We start from the raw sequence: 23376 nt of genomic DNA on the forward strand, positions 1-23376 counted from the left end.
ATTTAGGCTGTTGGCAATTTTGCAATATTACCAGTAAAGCTGCAGTGATTATCGATGCTAGTGTTTGGATAGATGGATACCTTTCATTTTTTGTATAAATACTCAGGAGTGGAATTGTTGGGTCATATATTTAATTTTTTTATATTTTATTTATTTATTTTTAGAGACAGGGGAAGGGGGAGAGAAAGAGAGGGAGAGAATCATCGATGCATGAGAGATACATCGATTGGTTACCTCTCACATGCCCCCAACTGGGACCTGGTCCGCAAACCAGGCATTTGCCCTGCCTGACTGGGAATCGAACTGGCGACCCTTCGGATTGCAGGCCAGCATTCAATCCACTGAGCCACACCAGCCAGGGCTATATATTTAATTTTTAAAGAAACCACAAAACTATTTTTCAAAGTACCTGTACCATTTTACATTCCCACCAGCAGTGCATGAGAGTTTTAGCTCTTTCATATCCTTGCCAAAAGTTGATATGAGCATTTAATTTTATATTATTATTTTATTATTTTGTTTTATTACTAAATCCTGTATTTTAATGTTTTAAATAAAGTCCTTAATTTTTTAATTTTTATTTTTAATTACTGTTTAAATTTTATATTATTTTCTGTTGGCTTCAGCTGTAGAGCACAATGGTTAGACAGTTATATAATTTACAAAGTGATCCCCTCATATTTCAAGTACCCACCTTGTAATGCAACACATGACCTGGGACAGTGGTGGACTCCCGTCTCAAAGACCCTCTCGAGCTTCCTGCTCAAGCGCGAAGTTCTTACAGGGATAGGGAGGAAAGGGCTTTTTTTCTTACCTAATTATCTTGCTGGGTTTTGGCATGCTCAATCCCTACCCATTCATCTTTCTAGATTTCCACACATGCTTGGGCCCCTATACATTCCTGTTTCTAGCTTTCAGTGTGCTAGGATCCTGTCCAATCATATTTCTATCTTTTGGCAAGCTTAGGTCCTATCCATTCATCTTTCTAGCTTTTGGTGCACTCAGTGTAAGAACTCCCCCCTGCCATCATCTTGGCCCACGAGGGAGACTCCCCAGCACTCTAGCTGTCTATAGTAGCAACCTGGCACCATACATGGTTACTACAATAATATTAAGTGTATTCCCTATGCTGCACTCTACATCCCTGTGACTGTTTTCTGACAACCTATTTGTGCTTCCTAATCCCTTCACCTGTTTCACCCAGTCCCCCAACCCCTCCCCTCTGGCAACCATCATTCTGTTCTGTGCACCTATGAGTTTGTTTGTTTTGTTCATTTATTTTCTTCTTTAGATTCCACATATAAGTAAAATAATATGGTATTTGTCTTTCTCTGACTTATTTTACTCAACATAATTCCCTCTAGGTCCACCTACCTTTTTTTTTTTTTAATTTAAAGTACAAATCATGTTACTTTGATACATTTATATTGGGTTAGCCAAAAAAGTTCGTTTGCTTTTTCATAAGCTGGCTCTAGTAGCGCTTAGTTGTCTTTAACTTCATTCAAAACAATTGTGGTAGGTTGCATTGTGACTGTCATATCAGCGTGCATTTAAAAAACTTATCAAAATTGGCAAATTTTTGTGTAGCCATTTTAATATTGATGGAAGAAAATACACAACATTTTTGGCATATTATGCTTTAATATTTCAGGAAAGTTAAAAATGCAACTGAAATGCAAAAAATGATTTGTGCAGTGAATGGAGAAGGTGCTGTGACTGATTGAATGTGTCAAAAGTGGTTTGCAAAATTTTGTGCTAGAGATTCCTCGCTGGACGATGCTCCATGATTGCGTAGACCAGTTGAAGTTGATAGGGATCAAATCAAGACATTAATGAACAATCGAAGTTTTATGACGCAGAAGACAGATGACATACTCAAAATACACAAATCAATAAAGTTATTGGTGAAAATAAAAAAAGTGTCTTTTATTTTATGGAAGAAAACTAAATGAAGTTTTTGGCCAACCCACTATAATATGATTGATATGGTAGCGATCTTTATCACATTATATAATTATACTACAATATTATTTTCTATATTCATTATACTGTGCATTAGATGTTTGTGGCTTGCCCACTTAAATAATATTCATCTGATCCCCCTCGCCCCTACACCCTGATACCTACCATTTTACTCTGTGGTGTTTAACAGGCTTAATTTTTTTAATTCCACATGTAAGTGATATGATATATTACTTGTCATTCTCTGCCTGAATTATCTTGCTTAGCATAATGTGCTCAAAGTCCATCCATATTGTCACAAATAGCAGGATATCCTTATTTCTCATAGCTGAATAATCCATTCTGTAAAATACCACATTATTTTTATCTATTTTTCCATTGCTGGGCATTTGGGTTGTTTCCATGTTTTGGCTATTGTGAATACTACTGCAATAGACGTGGGAATGCCTATATCTCATCAAAATTCTATTTTCATTTCCTTTGGGTATATACACAGAAGTGGAATTGCTGTATTTAATGGTAAATCTATTCATTACTTTTTTGCGGGGCCTCCATACTGTTTTTCATCATGGCTGTACCAATTTATATTCCCACCCACAGTGCATAGAGTTCTTTTTTCTCCATACCCTCCTCAACGCTTATCTTTTGACTTTTCGTTTTCTTTCTTCTTTCTATTAAATTTATTGGGGTGACATTTGTTAATAAGATTAAGTGTCAAGCGGACATTTCTATGATACATGGTCTTCACATTGCATTATGTGCCTACCCCCAAAGTGAAATCATCTTCCTCATCATGTATTTGACCCCCTTTACCTTTTACTACCCCCATATCCTCCTCCCCTCTGATAACCACCATATAGTCGTGAGTGTCTATAAGTTTTTGTTTGTTTTTCTTGTTTGTTCATCTGTTACTTTCAGTTTTATATCCCATGTGTGATGAAATCATATGGTTCTTGACTTTTTCTATCTGACTTATTGTGCTTAGCATGATATTCTCAAGGTCCATCCATGTTGTCACAAATGGTAGTATTTCATCTTTTATGGCTGAGTTGTAGTCCATTGTATATGTGCACCACATCTTCTCTATCCAGTCCTCTATCAAAGGACATGTTGATTGTTTCCATATCTTGGTCAGTATGAATAATGCTGCAATGAACATAGGAGTGCATATATCTCTGTGAATAAATGTTTTCAATTTTGGGGGGGTAAACACCTGAAAGAAGTATTGCTGTGTCATAAACCAACCCTATTCTTAACTTTTTCATGAACTACTATGCTTCTTCTGTAGTGGCTGTACCAGTTTACATTTCCACCAGGGAATGAGGGTACGTTTCTCTCCACAGCCTCTCTAACACTTGCTATTACTTGTCTTGTAGATAGTAGCCATTCTAACAGGTGTGAGGTGGTATCTCATAGTAGTTTTGATTTGCATTTCCCCAATAGCTAGCGAAGTTGAGCATCTTTTCATATATCTGTTGGCCATTAGTATGTCTCCTTGGGAGACTTATCTTTTTAATTGGATTGTTTGTTTGGTGTTGCGTTGTATGAGTTCTTTATATATTTTGGATATTAACGTCTTGTCAGAGCTGTTGTTTGAAAAAATCGCCTCCCACTTGGTTGGTTGCCTGTTTGTTTTGTTGATAGTTTCTTTTGCTTTGCAGAAGCTTTTCAGTTTGATAAAGTCCCATTCATTTATCTTTGTCTTACCTTGCCTTGCCTTCGGGGCCATCACCGCATTTCCCCACAGGATTTGTCCCCTGAAATTGAGGCTACCAGAATACACAGGAGACCCCCTTCTTCCCAGGGAACATAGGCCATTTTGCACCATCACACAGAGATCTGAAAAACCAGACATGTGCAGGAAAATTAAAAACCTTGTGATTCAGCACCACCTACTTGAAAATAATAGATCTTCTTATCAATCTACTTAAAAAGCGCCATTCATACATAGATGCCCAGACAGAGAAGGAATCCATCAAATACCGTGAATAACCAAGGTAATGAGGCAGCTCAGGAAGAAAATTAAAAATCTCCAGAAAACAAACATAGAGACATGGAAACATGTTATTTAAGTTACAGAGAATTCAGGTTTGCAATTCTGAAAAAAAAAAAAACAAGATGCAAGAAAACTCACATAGGCAGTATAATGAACTCAGAAGCAAAATCAATGAACAAAACGAGTACTTTACCAAAGGGACTGAAACTTTTAAAAAGAACCAAATAAACATTCTGGTGATGAATAACTCAGTAAAAGAGATAAAGGATGAACTAACTAGCTAGCATAGGAAATAGAGCTGACCAGATGGAAGAAAGAGTGATACTGAAGACAGAAATCTAGAAATGACACAGAGGGAGGAAGAGAGAGACTTGAGCATAAAAAATGAATGAATTCTATGAGAAATATCTGACTCCATCAGAAAGAACAATCTAAGAATAATAGGCATGCCAGAAGAAGACAGGGAGAAGGGAACAAAGAACCTATTCAAACAAAGAGTTCACGAGAACTTCCTAAACTTAAGGAAACAGCTACATTCTTGAATCCAAGAAGCAAACAGAAACCTAGTTACCTCAATCAAAAAGGGCATTCTCCAGGGCACATTGTATTAAAACTGTCAAAAATTAATGACATAGGAAGAATTCTCTAGGCATCCAGAGAAAAGAAGAAAGCTGCTTATAAAGGAAAGCTAATTAGATTTCTATTGTCTTTTTGACAGTAGCCATTCTAACAGGTGTGATGTGATATCTCTTTTTTTTTCAAATTGTGTTTCCCTGGTGATTAGTGATGTTTAGCATCTTTCCATATACCTGTTGGCCATTTTTATGGGTTTTTTTGTAAAAATGTCCATTTAGGTCCTCTACCATTTTTAAAAATCAGATTATTTATGGGGTTTTTTTGTGGGTGAGTTGTAGGAATTTCTTGTGTATTTTGAATATTAACCCTACATTAAATATTTGGTTTACAATTATTTTCTCCCATTCCATAGGTTGCATTTTCATCTTTCTGATTGCTTGTTTCACTGTGCATAATCTTTTAAGTTTGCTGTAGTCCCACTTGTTTTTTGTTTGTTTTTGCTTTTGTTGCTTATGTTTTGGATATCATATCCAAAAAAAACTGCCAAGACCAATGTTGAGGAGCTTTTTCTATAGAAGTTTTATGGTTTCATGTCTTATATTAAAGTCTTTAACCCATTTCTAATTAATCTTTGTGTGTGATGTAAAATAGTGGTTTAATTTTATTATTTTGGATATGAATTTCCAGTTTTCCTAGCACTGTCTATGAAAGAGACTATCCTTATCCCATTAAGCATTGGACACCTTATCAAATATTACTTAACCATAGATTAGTTGGTTTATATTTGGGCTTTCGATTCTGTGTTTTCGGTTTATATGTCTTTTTATGTCAGCACCATCCTGTTTTGATTATGATACTTTGTAATATAGTTTGAAGTAAGGAAAGGTGATGCCTCTATTTTGTTATTTTTCTCAGGATTACTTTGGCTTCTTGGGGTCTTTTGTGATTCCATATAAATTTTAGGATTTTTTTTCTATTTCTTTGAAAAATGTCATTGGTTTTTTAGAGGGATTGAATTGAATTTGTAGATGGCTTTGGGTAGTATGGACGTTTTAACAATATTAATTCTTCCAATCCATGAGCACATGATATCTTTCCATTTATTTGCATCATCTTAAATTTATTTTTATCCTTTTCAGTGTATAAAAAATATTCACCTCCTTCGTTAATTTATTCCTAAATATTTTATTGTTTTTGGTGTGTTATAAATGGCATTGTTTTCTTTATTTCTTTTTCAGATTGTTAGTTTGAAGAAATACAATTGATTTTTGTATGTTGATTTGGTATCCTGCAGCTACTGAATTTGTTTATTTTAACATTTTTTTGGTGGCATCTTTAATGCTGTCTATATATAAGATCATGCCATCTGCACAAAGATGATTTTACTTTTCCTTTTTAATTCAGAGACATTTTATTTCTTTTTCTTGCTTAATTGCTCTGGCCAGGAGTTTTCATACTGTATTGAATAGGAATGGTGAGAGTGAGCATCCTTGTCTTGTTCTGATCTTAGGGAAAAGTTTTCAGTCTTTCACCGGAGTATTGGGTTTGTCATATCTGGCCTTTATTATATTAAGGTGTTTTTTAATAACGAAAAGGGCCTAAAAAACCCAAAATTAGCAAATTGAAAGTGATAATAAAGAATAAACCAGAAATAATGTAATAGAGAATAGAGTTGTTGAGAGTTTTATAATGAGATGATGTTGAATTTTATCCAGTGCTTTTTCTACATTTATTTAGAGAATCATACGATTTTTGCCCTTCGTTCCATTAGTGTGGTATATCACATTTATTGATTTGTGTATGTTGAACCATTCTTGCTTTCCAGGGATAAATCCACTTGATCATGGTGTATGTTCTTTTTAATGTACTATTGAAATCAGTTTACTACAATTTTGTTGCGAATTTTTACATCTGTATTTGGTGATATTGACCTGTATTTTCTTTTCTTGTAATGTCCTTACCTAGACTTGATAGCAAAGTAATTCTGGCCTCAAAAAATAAGTTTGGGAGTATTGACTCCCGTTCTACTTTTTGAAAGAGTTTGAGAAAAATTGGCATTAATTTTTTTTTAACTGTTTGGTAGAATTCACCAGTGAAACCATCTGGCCCTGGGGTTTCCTTCGTTGTGGGGCTTTTGATTACTACTTCAGTCTCTTTACACTTTATTGGTCTTTTCTTTTCAGGATTTCTATTTCTTCATGATTCAGTTTTGGTAGGTTGTATGTTTCTAGGAATTTACCCATTTTTTTAGTTTATCCATTTTTTGGCATATGATTTTTCATAGTAGTTTCTTATGACCTTTTGCATTTTATGGTATTATTTGTAATTATTATTGGCATTATTATGGTATTATTTTTATTTTATTTATTTGAGTCTTCTTTTTTTGGAGTAGTCCAACTAAAGGTTTGTCAGTCCTTTCAAAAACCACCTCTTAGTTTTGTTGATCTTTTCTATTGTTTTCTGGTCTCTATTTCATTATTCTTGTTTGATCTTTATTACCAACTTTCATCTGCTAATTTTGGGCTCTTTTCTAGGACTTTGAAGTAAAGGGTAGGTTGGTTTTTTGAAATCTTTTCTTTTTCCTTAATGTAGGCATTCATTGGCTTAAACTCCTCTCTTTGACTCCTACTTTTGCTACATCTCATAAGTTCTGGTATGTTGGGTGTCCCTTTTTGTTCATTGTTGTATTTCCCTTTTGATTTCTTCTTTGAGCCATTAATTTTTTAGGAGGTCTATTATATTGTCATTTGAATTTTTTCTGGTAAGAAATCTGCTGCTATCCTTGTCTTAGTTTTACTATATGTTAACATGCTTTCACCACCCACCCCTTCTGGTCCCCAGTTGGTTTTAAACTTTTCTTTGTCTTGGGTTTTAAACAATTTGGTTTGAAGTGCCTTAATGTAATTTTCTTTATTTTTTTGTACTTGGGATTCATTGAGTTCATCAGATTTGGAAATGTTGGGGCCTTTATTTCTTCAAATATTTTTTGTTCCCCTCTCTTTTTCCTGGGACTTTAAATGTACTAAATGTATTATACTGCTTGAAATGGTCCCCTAGCTCACTGATGCTCTTCTGTTTTGTATTTTAGTTTCATACTCTATTTCTCTTTGATAGTATCTATTGCTGTATCTTCACCAGTATTTTTATTTACCATATCTAATTTGCTGTTAATCTCATTAGTTGATTTTTTTGTGTGTTACATTTTAGTTTTCATCTCTAGAATTTCAGTTTCTGTCTTTTTTAGATATTTATTTATTTATTTTTAGACAGAAGGGAGAGGAGAGAGAAAGAGAAGGAGAGAAACATCAATGTGTGGTTGCCTCTCACATGCCTCATCCTGAGGACCTGGCCTGCAACCCTGGCATGTGCCCTGACTGGGAATTGATCCAGAAACTCTTTGGTTTGCAGGCTGGAACTCAATCCACTGAGCCATACCAGCTGGGGCCAATTTCTGTCTTTTTATACCTGCTATGTCCCTACTTAGCATTTGAACATATGGAATAGAATTATAAATGTTTTAATGTCCTTATCTGGTGATTCTAAGATGTGTCAGTCATGGGTCCATTTTGATTGATTTTTTTCTCCTCATTATGCATTTTATTTTCTTTCTCATTTGTATATCTGGTAATTTTTGATAAGAAGCCAGACGTAGTGAATTTTACTCCAAAGGGTGCTAGACACATTTTTATTTCTCTAAATATTCTTGAAATTTATTCTGGGTCACAGTTAAGTTAGGGGAACCAATTTGGTACTTTTAGGTTTTCCTTTCAATTTTTTTTTTTAATCTTGGGCTACTCACTACTCAGGCAAGTGGCTTCTGAGCACTTCACCAAATGCTCCATAAATTATGACATTTTCCAGTCTGGCTGGTGGGAACAGGCAATATTCTCCAACCTGTGAGTTCTGATTTCTCTAGAATCCTTTCAGATAGCTCTTCCCATTGCCTTTGGTATTTCCCCTGCCCCCACATACATACGGGTTTATGGGTAACCTCCTGAACACTTGCAGGAGACCCCCTGCAGATCTCCGTAGTTCTCTCTCTCTGATCACCTTACCTCTCCGGTGGTCTGTCCTGCCAGCGCTCTGTATGCCTTGATCTTCCCTAACTCTCCGTTCATCTCAACTCAGGGAAACAGCCATGCTCTGCCTGGGCCTCTCTTGCCTACACCGCAGCCTGCAAACTCTTCCAGGTGGTAAGCGGGGGCAGTGACATGGCTTACTTGATTTGTTTCCTGTCTTCTAGGGCTCCCTCTCCTTTCTTGCCTACTCTCTGATCTATTGAAAGCTTTTGTGTCCCGTATTTGTGGCTTTTGTGGGGGAGGAGGTGAGAGTGTTGTTTCAAGCAGGTGGGTGAATCCAGCTCCTGGTATTCCACCTTGGCCCTAGGAAGAAGTCCATGTACTGTTGACCATATATCATTGTTATGATTATTATTTAGGTCTGTTTTATTGAAGTAACTGCTGTTATATTTTCTAATATTATTTTCCATTTATTTCTTCCCATTTGTCCTTTTTCCAGTAGATTTCTCTACTGCCTTACATAGTTTTCAGCCAGTGTCATTATTCTTGAAATTCTGATGTTATTCCTTAGACCTTTTAGTTTCATGGCTTCTGCTATTGATGAAAAGTTTACAAAATGATGATTCTCTTTCTATTTTAGAAGGTGCTTGTTAAAGAGAGTTTACTTCTTTCTCTAAAATAAAGTGCTTGGCAGAGAGTTTATTTAAAATTACAACATAATTTCATATATTTAAAATTGGGTCTCACTGTAAGATTATATTACTTTTATATCTTTTATTATCAAAGATAAAATAAGCATAGTTACAATTACTCTGATGAAAAACCTATGATACTCTGACCACTACTATGCTAGCAGTCAGCTTCTAACCTTTGATTTATGTTTTGCTTTCCTTAGTATGTCATACAGTAGACTGTTAGTTATTGGATGTATTAAGGACATGGAATCTTCCCTTCTATGTTGTATCTGTATATACATATCCTTTTACTTTGGGACCCACTTTACAAGTGAAGATCAATGATTCCTTTCTCCTCTTAATCACTTAGCACATTCCAGAATAACTCCTGCTATTTTACATTTTCCTTCTCTTTCACTAACCACATTCCTGTTCCACAGATTTGCTATCCCCTGATTTAAAAATAATAAATAGAGATTTACTGTATATTGAAAAGTGTATTTCAAGATTCTCTTTCAACAAGTAACTGCTCAGAGTATATGTTTGTTTTTGCCTAAGGGTAGGTCAAATCAAACAGATTGAAAATATGCTGATGCTTTCATATTTTGAGAAAATGTGAAATGATACATATTTACTAAAAATTTTCTTGACATATTGTTTCATATATATATTCATTTAATTTAGGATTTGCTTTCCCATATGCTACACATGGACCCCCATCAGCGGTACACTACAGAACAAATATTAAAACACTCATGGATAACCCACAGAGACCAGTTGCCGAATGATCAGCCAAATAGAAATGATACATCACACATCATTAAGGTAAAACATTCTTTTATGTACCTTCCAAATGCTTGACACCTAATAAAGCTGTTGCATGCCATCAACTGATGACACATACATAATTACCTTAAACTGTCTTTGTTTTTTTTTAAGATGTATTTATAGGTTTGTTTTATTCTGTTTTTAAAAATAAGAACCATGGGCCCTTCTTAACCTTCTTTACCTACAGCCTTTCTGATGATAAATACAGGTTTCTTGATTTTAATTTACTAGCTCTTAGAAAACACTAGGGCTAGGAGTAGACTGAGTGCAAGTTTCATATGGAAACAAAAGATGGCTATTGGTCCCCAAATTAATCATCATTGTTACGTGTTCCTATATTTATAGACATTGAACCTAAATTTTTAATTTTAGTGGTTTATACTTTCATCTCTTTAATGACACTTAGATTGATTCCATATCTTGACTACTGTGAATATGGGAGCACAGATAGTGTCTTTGAGGATAAAGATATTGTGTGATACACACACAATGCAATATTATTCAGCTTTAAAAAGTAAGAAGATCCTGCCATTCCCAACAACGTGGATGATATGCCTGGAAGACATATGTTAAGTGAAATAAGACAGAAACAGAAAGAAAGAAACTTTATGATCTCTCATATATAGAATTTTAAAAAGTCAAATATGTAGAAGCATAAAGTAGAATGGTGGTTTCCAGGGTGGAGGGGCAAATGGGGAGATGTTGATCAAAGCATATAAGATTGAAGTTATGTAAGATGAATAAGTCTAGATATCTAATGCACAGCATAATGACTGTATCTATTAATACCTTATTGAATACTGGAATTTTATAAGAGTAGATTTCAGGTACTCTCATCACACACACAAAAAATGGTCACTATATGAGGAAATGTTGATTAGCCTGACTGTGGTAATCATTTACTATGTATATCATATTTATGTACCTTAAATATGTGTAATCCCTATTAAAAATAAAATTTAAACAGATTGAAAAGGAAATTAAATTTGTGATCCAATACTGATAAAGTGATATATTGTAAGACACATTGTAATAGAAATAAAAAATATACAAGTAATCAGGTATTAATTCATTGAGGGAGCATTGATATAGAAATCAAGTATTCTCAATTCTCTTCCTGGAGAAAAAAGTTGTATTCTAGTTAAATCTCTCATGATATACTTGGAAGCTTTCTTTTCACCTCCAGAGATTTTTATTCACTTTGTGATATTTCTGAGTATTTTAGGGAGCAGTGGTTGCCACATATTCGGCCCTGACTCGCAAGACCTTCCAGCCAGTCCTAGAGCCTGTTGCTGCCTCAAGCTTGGCTCAGCGACGGAGCATGAAGAAGCGCACCTCAACTGGCTTGTAAGATTTCCAGTGTTTCTCAGCCAAACTGGATGAAGAGAAAATTAAATGTGTGGCTTCTGCCTAATCTTCTATTAAAGGCATTGTTTTCTGCTACATTACTTGAATACTCTGTGTAAGCCTCCTTATTTAGGGGGAGTGAGATTAAAAATTAAACATACGCAGGTCCATAAAATTCATAACATGTTGTTTTTCAGTAGTGTCCAACATTTACTTAAGTATATAATTGGTGTCCATAAGGTCCTAACAACTTCTCTGCACACTCACTTCAACAGTTCCTTTTCAATAAAGTTACTTTAATCATTTTTCTGGTTTTATATAATAATGGTTTGGGGGATCATTACCAATAATCAAGATGCAAAAATGATAGTCTAATGCCAATCAATTTCAGTATTTTTTTAACATCAGATCCTGGAAGATAGGCTTTTTTAAAAAAAAATACAAACAGATCAAAAATGTATTGTAGAAGCTTGTTATTGTGCACAACCAAAGGATTCCATTCATTTGGTAGTAACTCTGCTCTGTAGTTACTGAAATGTAGTCATAGTATTCTGGTGCCAGAGAAAAGATTTTTGTGCTAATATGTGAACTCCTGATATGGTTGTTGCCAAAGTTTTTACAGAAGAATTAAATCACAATGTGTGCAGTCAGACCTGTATATTATCCATAAGTGGCCTCATCTAGAAATAAAGATTTCCATAAGACATCTGTAAATTTCACCTCTCAAGGAATTGTAGTACCAGTGAAGAATTTTTTAGTCAAAGGCTTTATATTGGTGATCTGACCTACTAAATAGGTCATAATTACACCTTTGAAAATAAAGTACACGGTGTTCACACTACCTTGCTGTTAGGTAAGGCGACTTTTAAGTGAACAAATTGGATTTAGTCATTATTTGTCCCTCCTTATAAGGAACTACACTGTTGTTTTTTGGGCTTCCATGTGCTTTGAATTCCAGTGTAGCATATTAGTCTACCTTGAATCCTATGGCAATATAGTTGAAATTTTACTGTAGTGGGCTTGTGAGCTTAGCACACATGATATAGTATAATGCATTTCATAAACTTTAGACAATGCTACATAATAGTTAAACTACAAAAAGATAAACTGACATTTTTAAATAGGAAGTAATATTAATAAACTACATAAAATTTGAACACATTTTAAAATTGTATTATAAAATAAATCTGGCCAAATTGGTCTGGTCTTATTCAATTTATGATTCAGAACCACTGTGTATTATGTATTGTATTACCTAAATGATGAAATTTTAAAGAATCTTTTTTGTGTTGTCAAATAAGTTACCATTACTACTACTACTACTTCTACTACTACTACTACTACTACTACTACTACTACTACTACTGACAGAAAGAACACATGAATGTATACTTGGAGAATTTAACAGTTTTGTTTAGTGAATATAAATGAACTACTTATGTGTGCTAGGTGTACTGTTTGCTGTGTATTTTATTTTGCTTAGTTCAGAGAGAGAGTTGATTTCTGATTGAAGTATACAATTTAGCCTAGGAGACATAACTTTGGTATTTAATAAAAGAAACTATACATATTCTCTATAATGTAAGTGATATATATTCCATGCACAAAGATCTGTTTCTTGGGTGTGATATATAAAGTACGTGTCTTTATTTTGAGGTGTCTTTTAGCAGTAATTCAAAGACATTAAAGAACATCTAATGTCACATGGAAAACAGTACTTAGAAATAGACTGGTATTATATCTTGTGGATTTTTATGCCCTAATTTGGCTTTTTCTTTCCTCGTTTTGCTTTATCACTAGATGTAATTGCACATAACAAGGTGTGCCCATGCACTTATTTCCCTCTTGCTCTTATCTTCTTTGTGCTATTATGCCTTCCTTTCAAAATTAATATGACAAACTCAGAGGTATGATTTTGATGTTGAACTTTTCAGAACAGAGACACTATTTCCATGTGTGCTTTTCTAGTAATAGAATTAGGGTTAGTGAAATTGGAAAATGAAAAACGATCAAAAATAACTCTCAGTCTTTCCATAATCAATAGTTTTTTTAAAAAATAGATGATCTTAATTAATTTGTCAATGAATTTGCACAGAATGATCATGCCATACAGTCCCTTCGCAAAAGGAACACAATCAGAATTAAGCAGTGAACAGCATGATTCCTCATCACTGAGTGAGGATTGACAATGTGTAAAAGAAACATGCTAGTGGATTTTACAAGAGTTTTCTGGTGGAAAACTCAAACATGGTAGCTTAACAGTTGTAGGGGGCAACCTTATCATAAGGGAAAGCTTTAAACTATACCCTCATTTTGTAGAAGGAACCCAGGCAGTGATGCCTAATCTTATGTCCATTTTGGCTACAACTGCAAAGCAACAAACACAGACTTAAATGGGACATTTTTTTTGACAGGGCTTCTATAAATGCTTAAACAGTAAAAAATCCTTTCTATAAGACTTTAGAATACTTGGTTTCTAATGGAGTCATGAACAATGATTTTGCATTGCTTTTCTTTCTAGGTGACATTTCTTGGTAGTATTTAATGATAGCACAGTTTGGGGTTTTTATCGTTGTCTGGAAGGGAGAAGATATTGTACTTTTTTTTTCCTCAAAGGGAAAATAGCAATTTTACCAGGATAGACTAACAATCTAATGTCCTAAAGCACATAGTATCATGAATAAACTCAGGAAACCAATTGCAAGAAAATTAAAATATAGTGCCAGAGATGGTGGTTTTGTGGGGGGTGGGGACTCAGTTTTTTTCATGATAATTAAACTTGAGCCTATTTTGTTAGGTCCAGTAATACCTAAACATTGATTTTTATAATTTATTGCCTTTGGTAATTAAACATAGTAAAACAATGTGATAGCACCTCTAGTTAGTCCAAAGGGATTTCATATGTCTAGGCAACCCACAAACTTAAGGGCAGATGCTTGGTGTTTTATTAAAACATCATGCTAAAATAGTACTGACCACAGAAACTTCTTTATATTGATTGAATAGTATTTTCCTGACCATAAGAGACCCTTTATATCTGAAGAAGGAAAAGAACCACTTCTTTTGGCCTTAAGGTTAACTAGAAAACTTAGTCTTCAAACTAGGCAAAGCATGTCTTTGGCATTCTCTGCATTCTCTTTCTCTGGCTATCCAGCCCCCGCATGCTATCCTATTTGATTACCTCACAGAGGACTCTATGATTAAATTATTCTTGAAAGATTCTGTAACCCATAAGGACCTCATACCCTTCCCCTTCCTCAAATCTGAACTTCCATTTTCACAGAGCAGCTATTTTCAGTGAAAGAGGTGAAAGGAGAGCTATTTCATTGAATTAATTCACATTTTTCTGCCAGTGGCTAGTAGATAATTGGCATTTTTCAAGAAAGGTGTCTATTAATCAAACGAGTTTCTACTTGCTGGGTTTTCAGGCAGTCTAACCAAATGAGATTAATTTAAAATGTAATTATTATCAGGGAAGATATTTTTGGGCAAGGGATTGACACAGTATGCCCCAAGGTCAGATTATCCAATAAATTGCCGTCTGTTTGTTTATTATTATTATAATTATTTGCACAGCTCTTTTTCTACTTCTCAATTTACATTTTCTCTTCAAACCTTCCACGCTTTTTAATCACAATGAATTTCTGTGACAGAATGGTGTGCAGGGAGGCAGTTGTTGTTCAACCCATAGTCATCTGTAGTCTCGTTTCTCATAGTATATGACCTATAGCATCAGGAGTCTCCCCTTGCCCCCAGGCTCCTATTCCTATTGTATTTACAGAGAAAAGAAGAGCACAGAAAGGTTGAATGCAAACTGTCAGTGGGGGTCAAAGTCTCCAGATCCTTTGTCTAGATTTCAGGACACAGAGATCCTATTTATCACAATATTTCTCAACAAGAACGCAAGCCATATGAAGTATAAATTGGTCAACGGCAATTAACCTTTTAGAACAGTTTCTTACATTTTCAGCTTATTCGGGTTATTTTGGCATGTATCGCAAAGTGAATGATTGCTATGATTAGTAGAGCAGTTCAGTGGTGTGTTTTCTGCATTCCTATGCAAGAGTGTAGCGGCACCGTTAGTGAGTCTTCACAAGTACATTGTAGTCATGGATGCACTGTTCCTGGTTTTAGTCTTGCCATATAGTGAAGTCCATCATATAATTTTAATAAAATGCTTGATTACTTAAAATTCAAGTTGGTTGCTAATACCAGAAAGTATAGTAACTGCTAAATTATAGGCATAAGTTTCTTTGAACTCTGAAGAAAAACAGGAAGGGAAAGTATTTTTAGAATACAGAAATTCAAGCTTGCTTACTTATATTCTAGTGCACAAGTTATGTATCTTTTAGTTTGTTGACCAGCAAGAAATCTTAGCTAAATTCTTAGAAATAATATATATGTGATTGCCAAGTTAGGATTTGCTCTATATTCACATTTCTAAACCTTGGACAATAGAGCATCTGTGTTGCTTTCGTTCTATTTGTCTAATTACGTAAATCAGTCCCTTCAAAAGGTATTTATTAGTCATCTAATTCATGTGGGACAGTTCTAGAGATTGTAATAAGTGCTTTGGTTTCTTAATAAATTGTCATAATGTGACCAGTTAAGGTTATTTGTTTTTTTCTTTTGTATCAACTAATATTGCTCAGGTCACATTTGAATTTTCTTTTCAAATTCACTCTCTATGAAGTTGAGACCGTTTATAGCAAAAAAGTAAATTTGTTTTTTGATATGATAAATATTTTTTTAACATCATGAGAGTGTTCTAACAAGAAACAGCCATTTTAACAGTTATATAAGAAATCCTAATTAAATATTCAAATGCCAGCATGGTTTGGAAATGAGAATTTATCTTGCATTAAGTTCCACAGTACAAAAAAAAAGGGAGAATATGGTGTTCCTGTGTGTGATTTTTAAAAAACATCATGTAATATTAGTTAACATTGTGTTGATGCAGAGTGAATAGTTTGCTGTAGTCACAGTTGAAAAAAACCACAAACGTTGTCTTGCCAACAGTTCCCAAGCACTTTGGGAGTCCTGCACTTACTTTATGATATAGAAAATACGATATTTACTGGCATTGTGTTGCACTCTTCAAACAGAAACAGCATTAAACAACAGCTGTGCGTAGATTTGATTCACGAGTACTTAAAAACGTAAATGCGGCTATTGAAAGAAAAGGTCCTCAAGTGTTCAGATAACTGTATTTTCTTTCTCTGACTACATTATGGAGTTTATACCATCATTTACTTTATAAATGTTTTTTAAAACCATTGCTCCTTTTGACATGAAAGTTTTCATTGTACATTTTTCATGTAAGACAAAATCCAGTAGTGTATTTTATAGTGCTTTTTCCCCTCACAGTGCTGCTAAAGAAATGGCTATCATTTTCAATTTACAACATGCCAAAGATGACATAGAAATTATATTTATTTTGTTTTTGTTAAAACTCTGTGAGCAACATTTATCGACATATCATGTTAAATTACTGGCATTTTCTGGGTACTAAATAAAAAGGCTGCAACTTTCTAACATTTACAGTTGACCTTGCTTGATCATTTATGGATAGAAAAGAGTCTCTGCTTTTATGAACATATGCAGCTCTTTGCAGATTTCAGTGGAAGTAGCTGTACATTGTTTAGGAGCCAGTTGTAAAAAAAAAAAGTATCAAGATACTGTTTGTTTATGCATGTACCGTGATATTTTTGAAACTAGTATTTTTCTCGCTTTAGGATTACTCTTCTAACGTACTTATAAGGGAAGAGGATTTAAGAAAATGAAGATGATGTTGGGAACTGACTGGGAGAGGAAAGGGTGGGGCTGGGGGGAGGTGGGGAAAGGGAAAAAAAGTAGGACAATTGTAACAGTGTAAACCATTTTTTTTTTAAAAAAAAGGAAGAGTTACAATAATTTTAGAACTTATCAGGAAACTCATTTGTCTGCAAGTTATTTAAAGTGGCAACTTTTACACATTAAGAACAAATCAAAATCTTAGTCACTAAGTATTGATAAACTATTTTAAGATTGGAATCAAGGAAAAAAAAGATTGGAATCAAGTAGAATGGTAATTCTACTGCCTCCTCCGCCCCCAACATAAGTCATACGTTTATAGGCCATGTTAGGTATAACAGCTATTTTTACACATAAAACTTGATTTCATTTAAGATTCAGAAATGTATTTAGAGCTCAGCAATGAAGATCTCCACGCATCTCTTGTATTTTTCTCATCTTCTTAAAGGTAAGCAGCCTAGACCCCAGGGCAACTTTGGGAAGTCTGCAAAAATTGCTTTCCCATTGACCACCCATTTTTCATCTCTCTCTTGCTGTTGCTTCTTTTAGGTTTTCCATGCCCCCAACCATTTAGTAAAATATCTGATCACCATTTGTAATTATAATACTTTATAAGCAACTTATCCCCGCTAAAATATTACTTCATTCTTTGTTTGTCATTTAAGCATTAGCTACCAAGATAGTGCATTTTGGGTCCCTGAGGCCCTGAAGTAATTCAGGCCTGCCAGGCTATACCTCATTTAATCTTAGGTCGACTTGTAGGGTGAGGAGGTAAAAGTTGACCACAGTTTGTTTCTCCCATGATTCTCCCAATGCCCTCCTCTTTACTTGGAGAGAGAGATTAACTGAAAATTTTGGAGACGGCGGGGGAGCGGGGGCGCTGCGTGCGTGCGTGCGTGCGTGCGTACATCATCTGAGGATATATTTATTTTAGAAAGAGGAAGGGAGAAACATCAATGGGGGAGAGAAACTTCAATTGGTTGCCTCCCGTACGTGCCCTGAGCAGGAATTGAACCCACAGCCTCTTGGTGTATGGGACGATGCTCCACCCAACTGAGCCAAATAGCCAGGACTGGAGACATTTTTGGAAAGTAGAATGTACATACTCTTACTACTGGCTTCTTCTACAATTAGAACCTGCTCTGTTAAAGCCTATGACAGCCTGCCTTTCTATACCTCTCCTTCCCTTTTCCTTGTGTTCCACCTCCCTGCCTAAGCACAAGCTAGGACCCAGGCCTTGCCTTTCTCTCTCCTGCTTCAAGGATCTCAGGTACATTTGTTTTATTTTCTGATATTAGATATTTTAGTTTTATAAATATTGTAAGCCACTATATTTGACCTCTGATGATGATTCAGATTCTGATAAAGACACATTCCCTCTGTTAATAGATGCATTTGTAACTTAACAGATGTACGAGTATATTGATTTTTTTGTGTGTGTGACAGGCACTATCACTGATTTGCCCTGTCTTCTAAAACACATTCAAGGATGTTTATAGTAAACAGATATACAGTGAGGCTGTTAACATTAAAACACAAAAACAAAATAATAAAAACGAGAAGCAAAGCCTGCCGGCAGCAAGGGCTAAAAGGTAATTTAATTGCATGTTAAATTTAGCTCTGAGCTTCCTGACAGGAAAGGTAAGAAGAGAAACTCAGCAAGTTACATTATAATTATGTGACAAGCGCACACCTATTTTGCAAGGCCTACGATTTGCTGATACTAAAGCTTTTAACATATTTAACACAGGAATAACCTTATACAAAAGCATTGAACTGAATAATGTCTTTAACCTTGGTTTTGCAGCAAAGCCATTAGGAACTTTTTAGTTTCAAGTGCTAATACCCAACTCAAATAGGCTTAAACAAAGAAAGGAGATTTGTTGACTGGATTCATGTCTTTGGCAATATCATGGGGAAATTTTTTTTTCTCCACCTTTTAGATCTCTTCTTGTTTTCCTTGAGAAATTGTTTTTATTTTATTTTTAAATCATGTTTATTCTGTTACAATTGTCTCAATTTTTCCCCCTTTACCCTCCTCGACCCATCCCACCCCGCCCCCGCTCCCACGGTCAATTCCCACTCTTGTCCATGTCCACGGGCCATTCATCCATGTTCTTTGTCTAGTCCCTTCTCCTCCTTTCCATCATTGTCCTCCTTCCCCATCCCCTCTGGTCACTCTCAGTCTGCTCCATGTTTCCGTGCCTGTGGTTTATTTTGTTCGTTTATTTTGTTGAATAGATTCCCCTTATAGGTGAGATCATATGGTATTTGTCTTTCACTGACTGGCTTATTTCACTTAGCATAATGCTCTCCAGTTCCATCCATGTTGTTGCAAAAGGTAGGAGTTCCTACTTTCTTTTTTATAAATGCAGATTGATTTTATTTATTTTTTAATGTCACACTCCATTATAAAATATTAAAAAATTTAAATCCATTATAAAGTCTCAGCAATTAAAACATGACACCAGCACAGAAATAATCAAGTAGGTCAATGGAATAAAATGAGCGTTCTAGAAACAAATGTGTATATCTAACAATGTAATATATGATTAAATTGATATTTCAAATCAATGGGGAAAATAAGGCTTATTCAACAAACAAGATGCATGGACCACTATGACCTGAAATAAAACAAATATAGAGCCCTATTTCACACATTATACAAAAAAATATTCAGCTGAGTTAAAAATCAATATGTAAAACCTAAGGAGTTTTTGGAGACAATACAAAATAATATCTTTTTACCCTGAAGTAACATACTCAAACCCAGATGCTATAAAGTAAAATATTGACAATATTACGATATATTTAAGACTATATAGTAATTTACATATAAAGAAAGTTAAAGGACAAGTAATAGAGTAGGAAAACATTTGCAACACATCTAAAAAAGTTAATAGTTTTGGGGGTTTTTTTTAGGGCAACAATTCTACAAACATTTAATCAAAAAATGGATAAAGAATACCAAAAAGTCATTTAAAGCTTTTTAAAAATAATAGAAACAGGCAAGAAATATACAGAAACAGGGTTAGTTTCAACAAATAGTCAAGTAACAACATCATTGTCACAATCAGATTAATAAGAATTAAAAATATTGGTAATGTCAGGTATTGGTGACTGCGAAAGGAATGGGGTATTCAGAGACTCTTCAATTCTTGAAGCTGTCCCTTTAGCATATCTTGCAATGATGTTTCGGTGGAGGTGTATTCTTTTAGCCTTCTTTTGTCTGGGAAATCCCTTATCTCACCTTCCATTTTAATGGAGAGCCTTGCTGGGTAGAACAGTCATGGCTGCAGGCCTTTGCTTTTCATGACTTGGACTATTTCTTGCCAGTCCTTTCTGCCTTGTAGATTTGTGTTGAGAAGTCAGCTTCTAGCCGTACTGGGGCTCCCTTATACATTACTACCTCTTTCTGCCTTGCTGCCTTTAGGATCCTCTGTTTGTCTTCGATATTTGCCAATTTAACTATGATTTCTCTTGGAATGGGCCTCATTGCGTTCCTCTTGAATGGGACCCTCTGTGCTTCCTGGACTTGGGTGACTTTTTCTCTCCTCCAATTAGGGAAGTTTTCCATCATTACTTTTTCAAACAGGTTCTCTATCCCTTCCTCCTCCTCTTCTCCTTCTGGTATCCCTATTATGCAGATATTATTACGTTTCAGGTTGTCCTGCATATCCCTAAATGCCTCTTCATTCTTTCTGAGTCTTTTTTCATTTTCTTGCTCTTTCCGGGAGCTTTTTTTACTTTGTCCTCCAGCTCGCTGATTCAGTCCTCAGCTTCATCTAGCCTGCTTTTGATTCCTTCTACTGTGTTCTATTCAGAAATTGTATTCTTAATTTTCTCTTCTCTCTTATTGATAGTTTCTATGTCCTTTTTCATGCTGATATAGTTTGCAGTAAGTTCCTCGTAGTTTCCCTGTAGTTTTTGGTTATTCTCTCTGAGTTCCCTGAGCTCATTGAGCTTCCTTAGAACCGTTGTTTGGACTCAATATCTGGTCGTTTACTTGCCTCTATTTAATTTAGTTCTCTTTCTGGGGAATCCTCCTTTCCCTTCAACTGGGGTTGTTTCTTTGTCTTCCCATTATTTGTGAGGCTCTTCTTTTCTGCTTCTGCTTCTTAAATTGATCTGTCTTGATTTCCTGACTTTGTGGTGTGAACTTCTATGGTAGGAGACTGCTGTTTTTTTGTTTCTGGATCTGCCTCTGATGATGTCAGATGTTGACCCTGTCTGACCTTAAGCATCTGTTCGAGACGTCCAGGGATCTACTATCTGTGGCTGCCACTCTGCACTCAGCAGGAGGCTTAGACAGCACAGGGTGGGGTCGAGGCCCTCCTGGGAGGCAGGGCTATTGGGTCCTCTGATGCTGGTGATGCTGAGGGGCGTGGTCTGTCTGAGCAAGATGGCTGCTGCCGCATTGGGCATGAGTCAGCACGGGGATCCCATCGGCCAGTCCTCTCCCCAAAGCCTCCTTCCTCAGTCTCTCCTCAGGCATCTCCAGCCCACTCTGTGCCCACCTTTGCCGGAGACCAGGGTAAGTGGCTACAAATAAAACTTTCTGTGTTGGCCCTTTAAATGGCTCAGTGCGTCTCCAGCTGCCTGTCTCTGGCAGAGAGCAACCTGCCACTTTTTGCAGCTGGCTGTTTTCTGTGTCCTTTTTGGGCTCTGGCGCTGTAGGCTGGAGATCCCCGCTTACGATTTAGACCCTGCTCTTCTCAGGGGGATCCCACTGGCTGTTTCAATACCCTTCTGGTGCTGCCCGTGGGCACCCCGCCCACCTTCTTGAGTCTCCACTGCTCTCCTTACCAGTTAGTTTGTGCTAAAGCTGATTCTTCTGTCTCCGAGGTTACGAGGCTCCTCTCTCACTGTTGTTCAGTTGTTTGTTCCGGGTGATTTCTCCACAATTTAGTTGTAATTCCAGGTTGGGCCTGGGAGGTCAGTGTGACTTCCATTCACTCCTCCACCATCTTGATTCTCCCAGATCTCTTTTCAATGCTCACCCTTTTTTAGGCTCTACATGATGACAAGATGGTACTAGCAGGTCCAAACATTATCTCATGTCATGTTTAGCTCATGGGGGTAAAATAACTTTATAAAAAATAGTTGAGTGGAAAAATGGGAAGATGTGTTATCCTTCTTGTGGAAATTAACATAACCATAAGTAGAAAAAATTGATGCAAGATAACGAATCATGTTCCCTATGTTACTCCCTTTAGCTACCCAATATCCTTCTCATAGTACACTTTTAAAAAAATGCTTATGCCTATATAAAATTCACATACAAACTCTTCCCCAAACAGAGTACCTCAAGTTTCATCCACTTAAGCAATGTATCTTCAGGACCAGAAACTCTAGGTGATGGGCAGCTCCTTCAATCAGGCAGGGATGCAGGCTAACTTACGGCTGTTCTGTTGTTGTTTCTCTTTAGTGTGGTTATGGTTTCTCATTTGAAAGTCGGTTGGGTTTATTTGTTTCAATTTAGTTTCAAGATTAGCCCTCTCTTCCCATTCTTATTTATTTAAATATAAAAAATTAAGATGTAACTTCACATAAAAACACTACAGAAAAAGAAAATTACAGGCCAATATCCCTGATGAACATGGTTATTAGAATCCTTAACAAAACATTAGCAAACCATGTAGAGGCATACATTAAAAAGATCATACACCATGATCAAGTGGGGTTTATTCTGCGGATGCAAGTTTAGTACAATACCCACAAATTAATAAATGTGGTAAACCGCGTAAACAAAATGAAGGATAAAAAGCACATGACCATATTAATAAATACAGAAAAAACATTTGATAAAATCCAGCACCAATTTATGATAAAAACTCTCAGCAAAGTAGGAATAGAGGGGACATACCTCAACATAACAAAGACCATATATGACAAACCTACAGCCAATATTATACTGAATGGGCAAAAACTTCAAGTGTTCCCCTTAACATCAGGAACAGGACAAGGATGTCTGCTTTCATATCTTTTACTCAACATAGTCCTAGCCACAGCAATCAGGCAAGAAGAAAAAATAAAAAGCATCTAATTGGAAAAGAAAGAATAAAACTCATCATTTACAGGTAACATGATAGTGTACATAGAGAACACTAAAGATTCCACAAAAAAAAACTATTAGAAATGATAAATGAATTCAGTAAATTAGCTAGATACAGAAATCAGT

The 23376-nt window shown here is 35.6% G+C and overlaps 1 protein-coding gene across 3 annotated transcripts in view; it reads left to right on the forward strand.

The window, feature by feature from the left end:
* Positions 1 to 11426, forward strand: part of RPS6KA6 (ribosomal protein S6 kinase A6) — a 111549-nt gene extending 100123 nt beyond the window's left edge. For all 3 annotated transcript variants that reach the window (XM_054566598.1, XM_054566596.1, XM_054566597.1), the window contains 2 exons: positions 9912 to 10052; positions 11281 to 11426. In XM_054566598.1, the coding sequence (XP_054422573.1) occupies positions 9912 to 10052; positions 11281 to 11406 (267 nt within the window). In that variant the 3' untranslated portion in view covers positions 11407 to 11426. The remainder of the gene's footprint in view (positions 1 to 9911; positions 10053 to 11280) is intronic.
* The last annotated feature ends 11950 nt before the right edge of the window (positions 11427 to 23376 follow it).

The sequence above is a fragment of the Pteronotus mesoamericanus genome, unplaced genomic scaffold (genome assembly GCF_021234165.1).
Source record: "Pteronotus mesoamericanus isolate MK-2021 breed Mesoamerican mustached bat unplaced genomic scaffold, CSHL_Meso_final contig_177, whole genome shotgun sequence".
NCBI classification, from domain to species: Eukaryota; Metazoa; Chordata; class Mammalia; order Chiroptera; family Mormoopidae; genus Pteronotus; species Pteronotus mesoamericanus.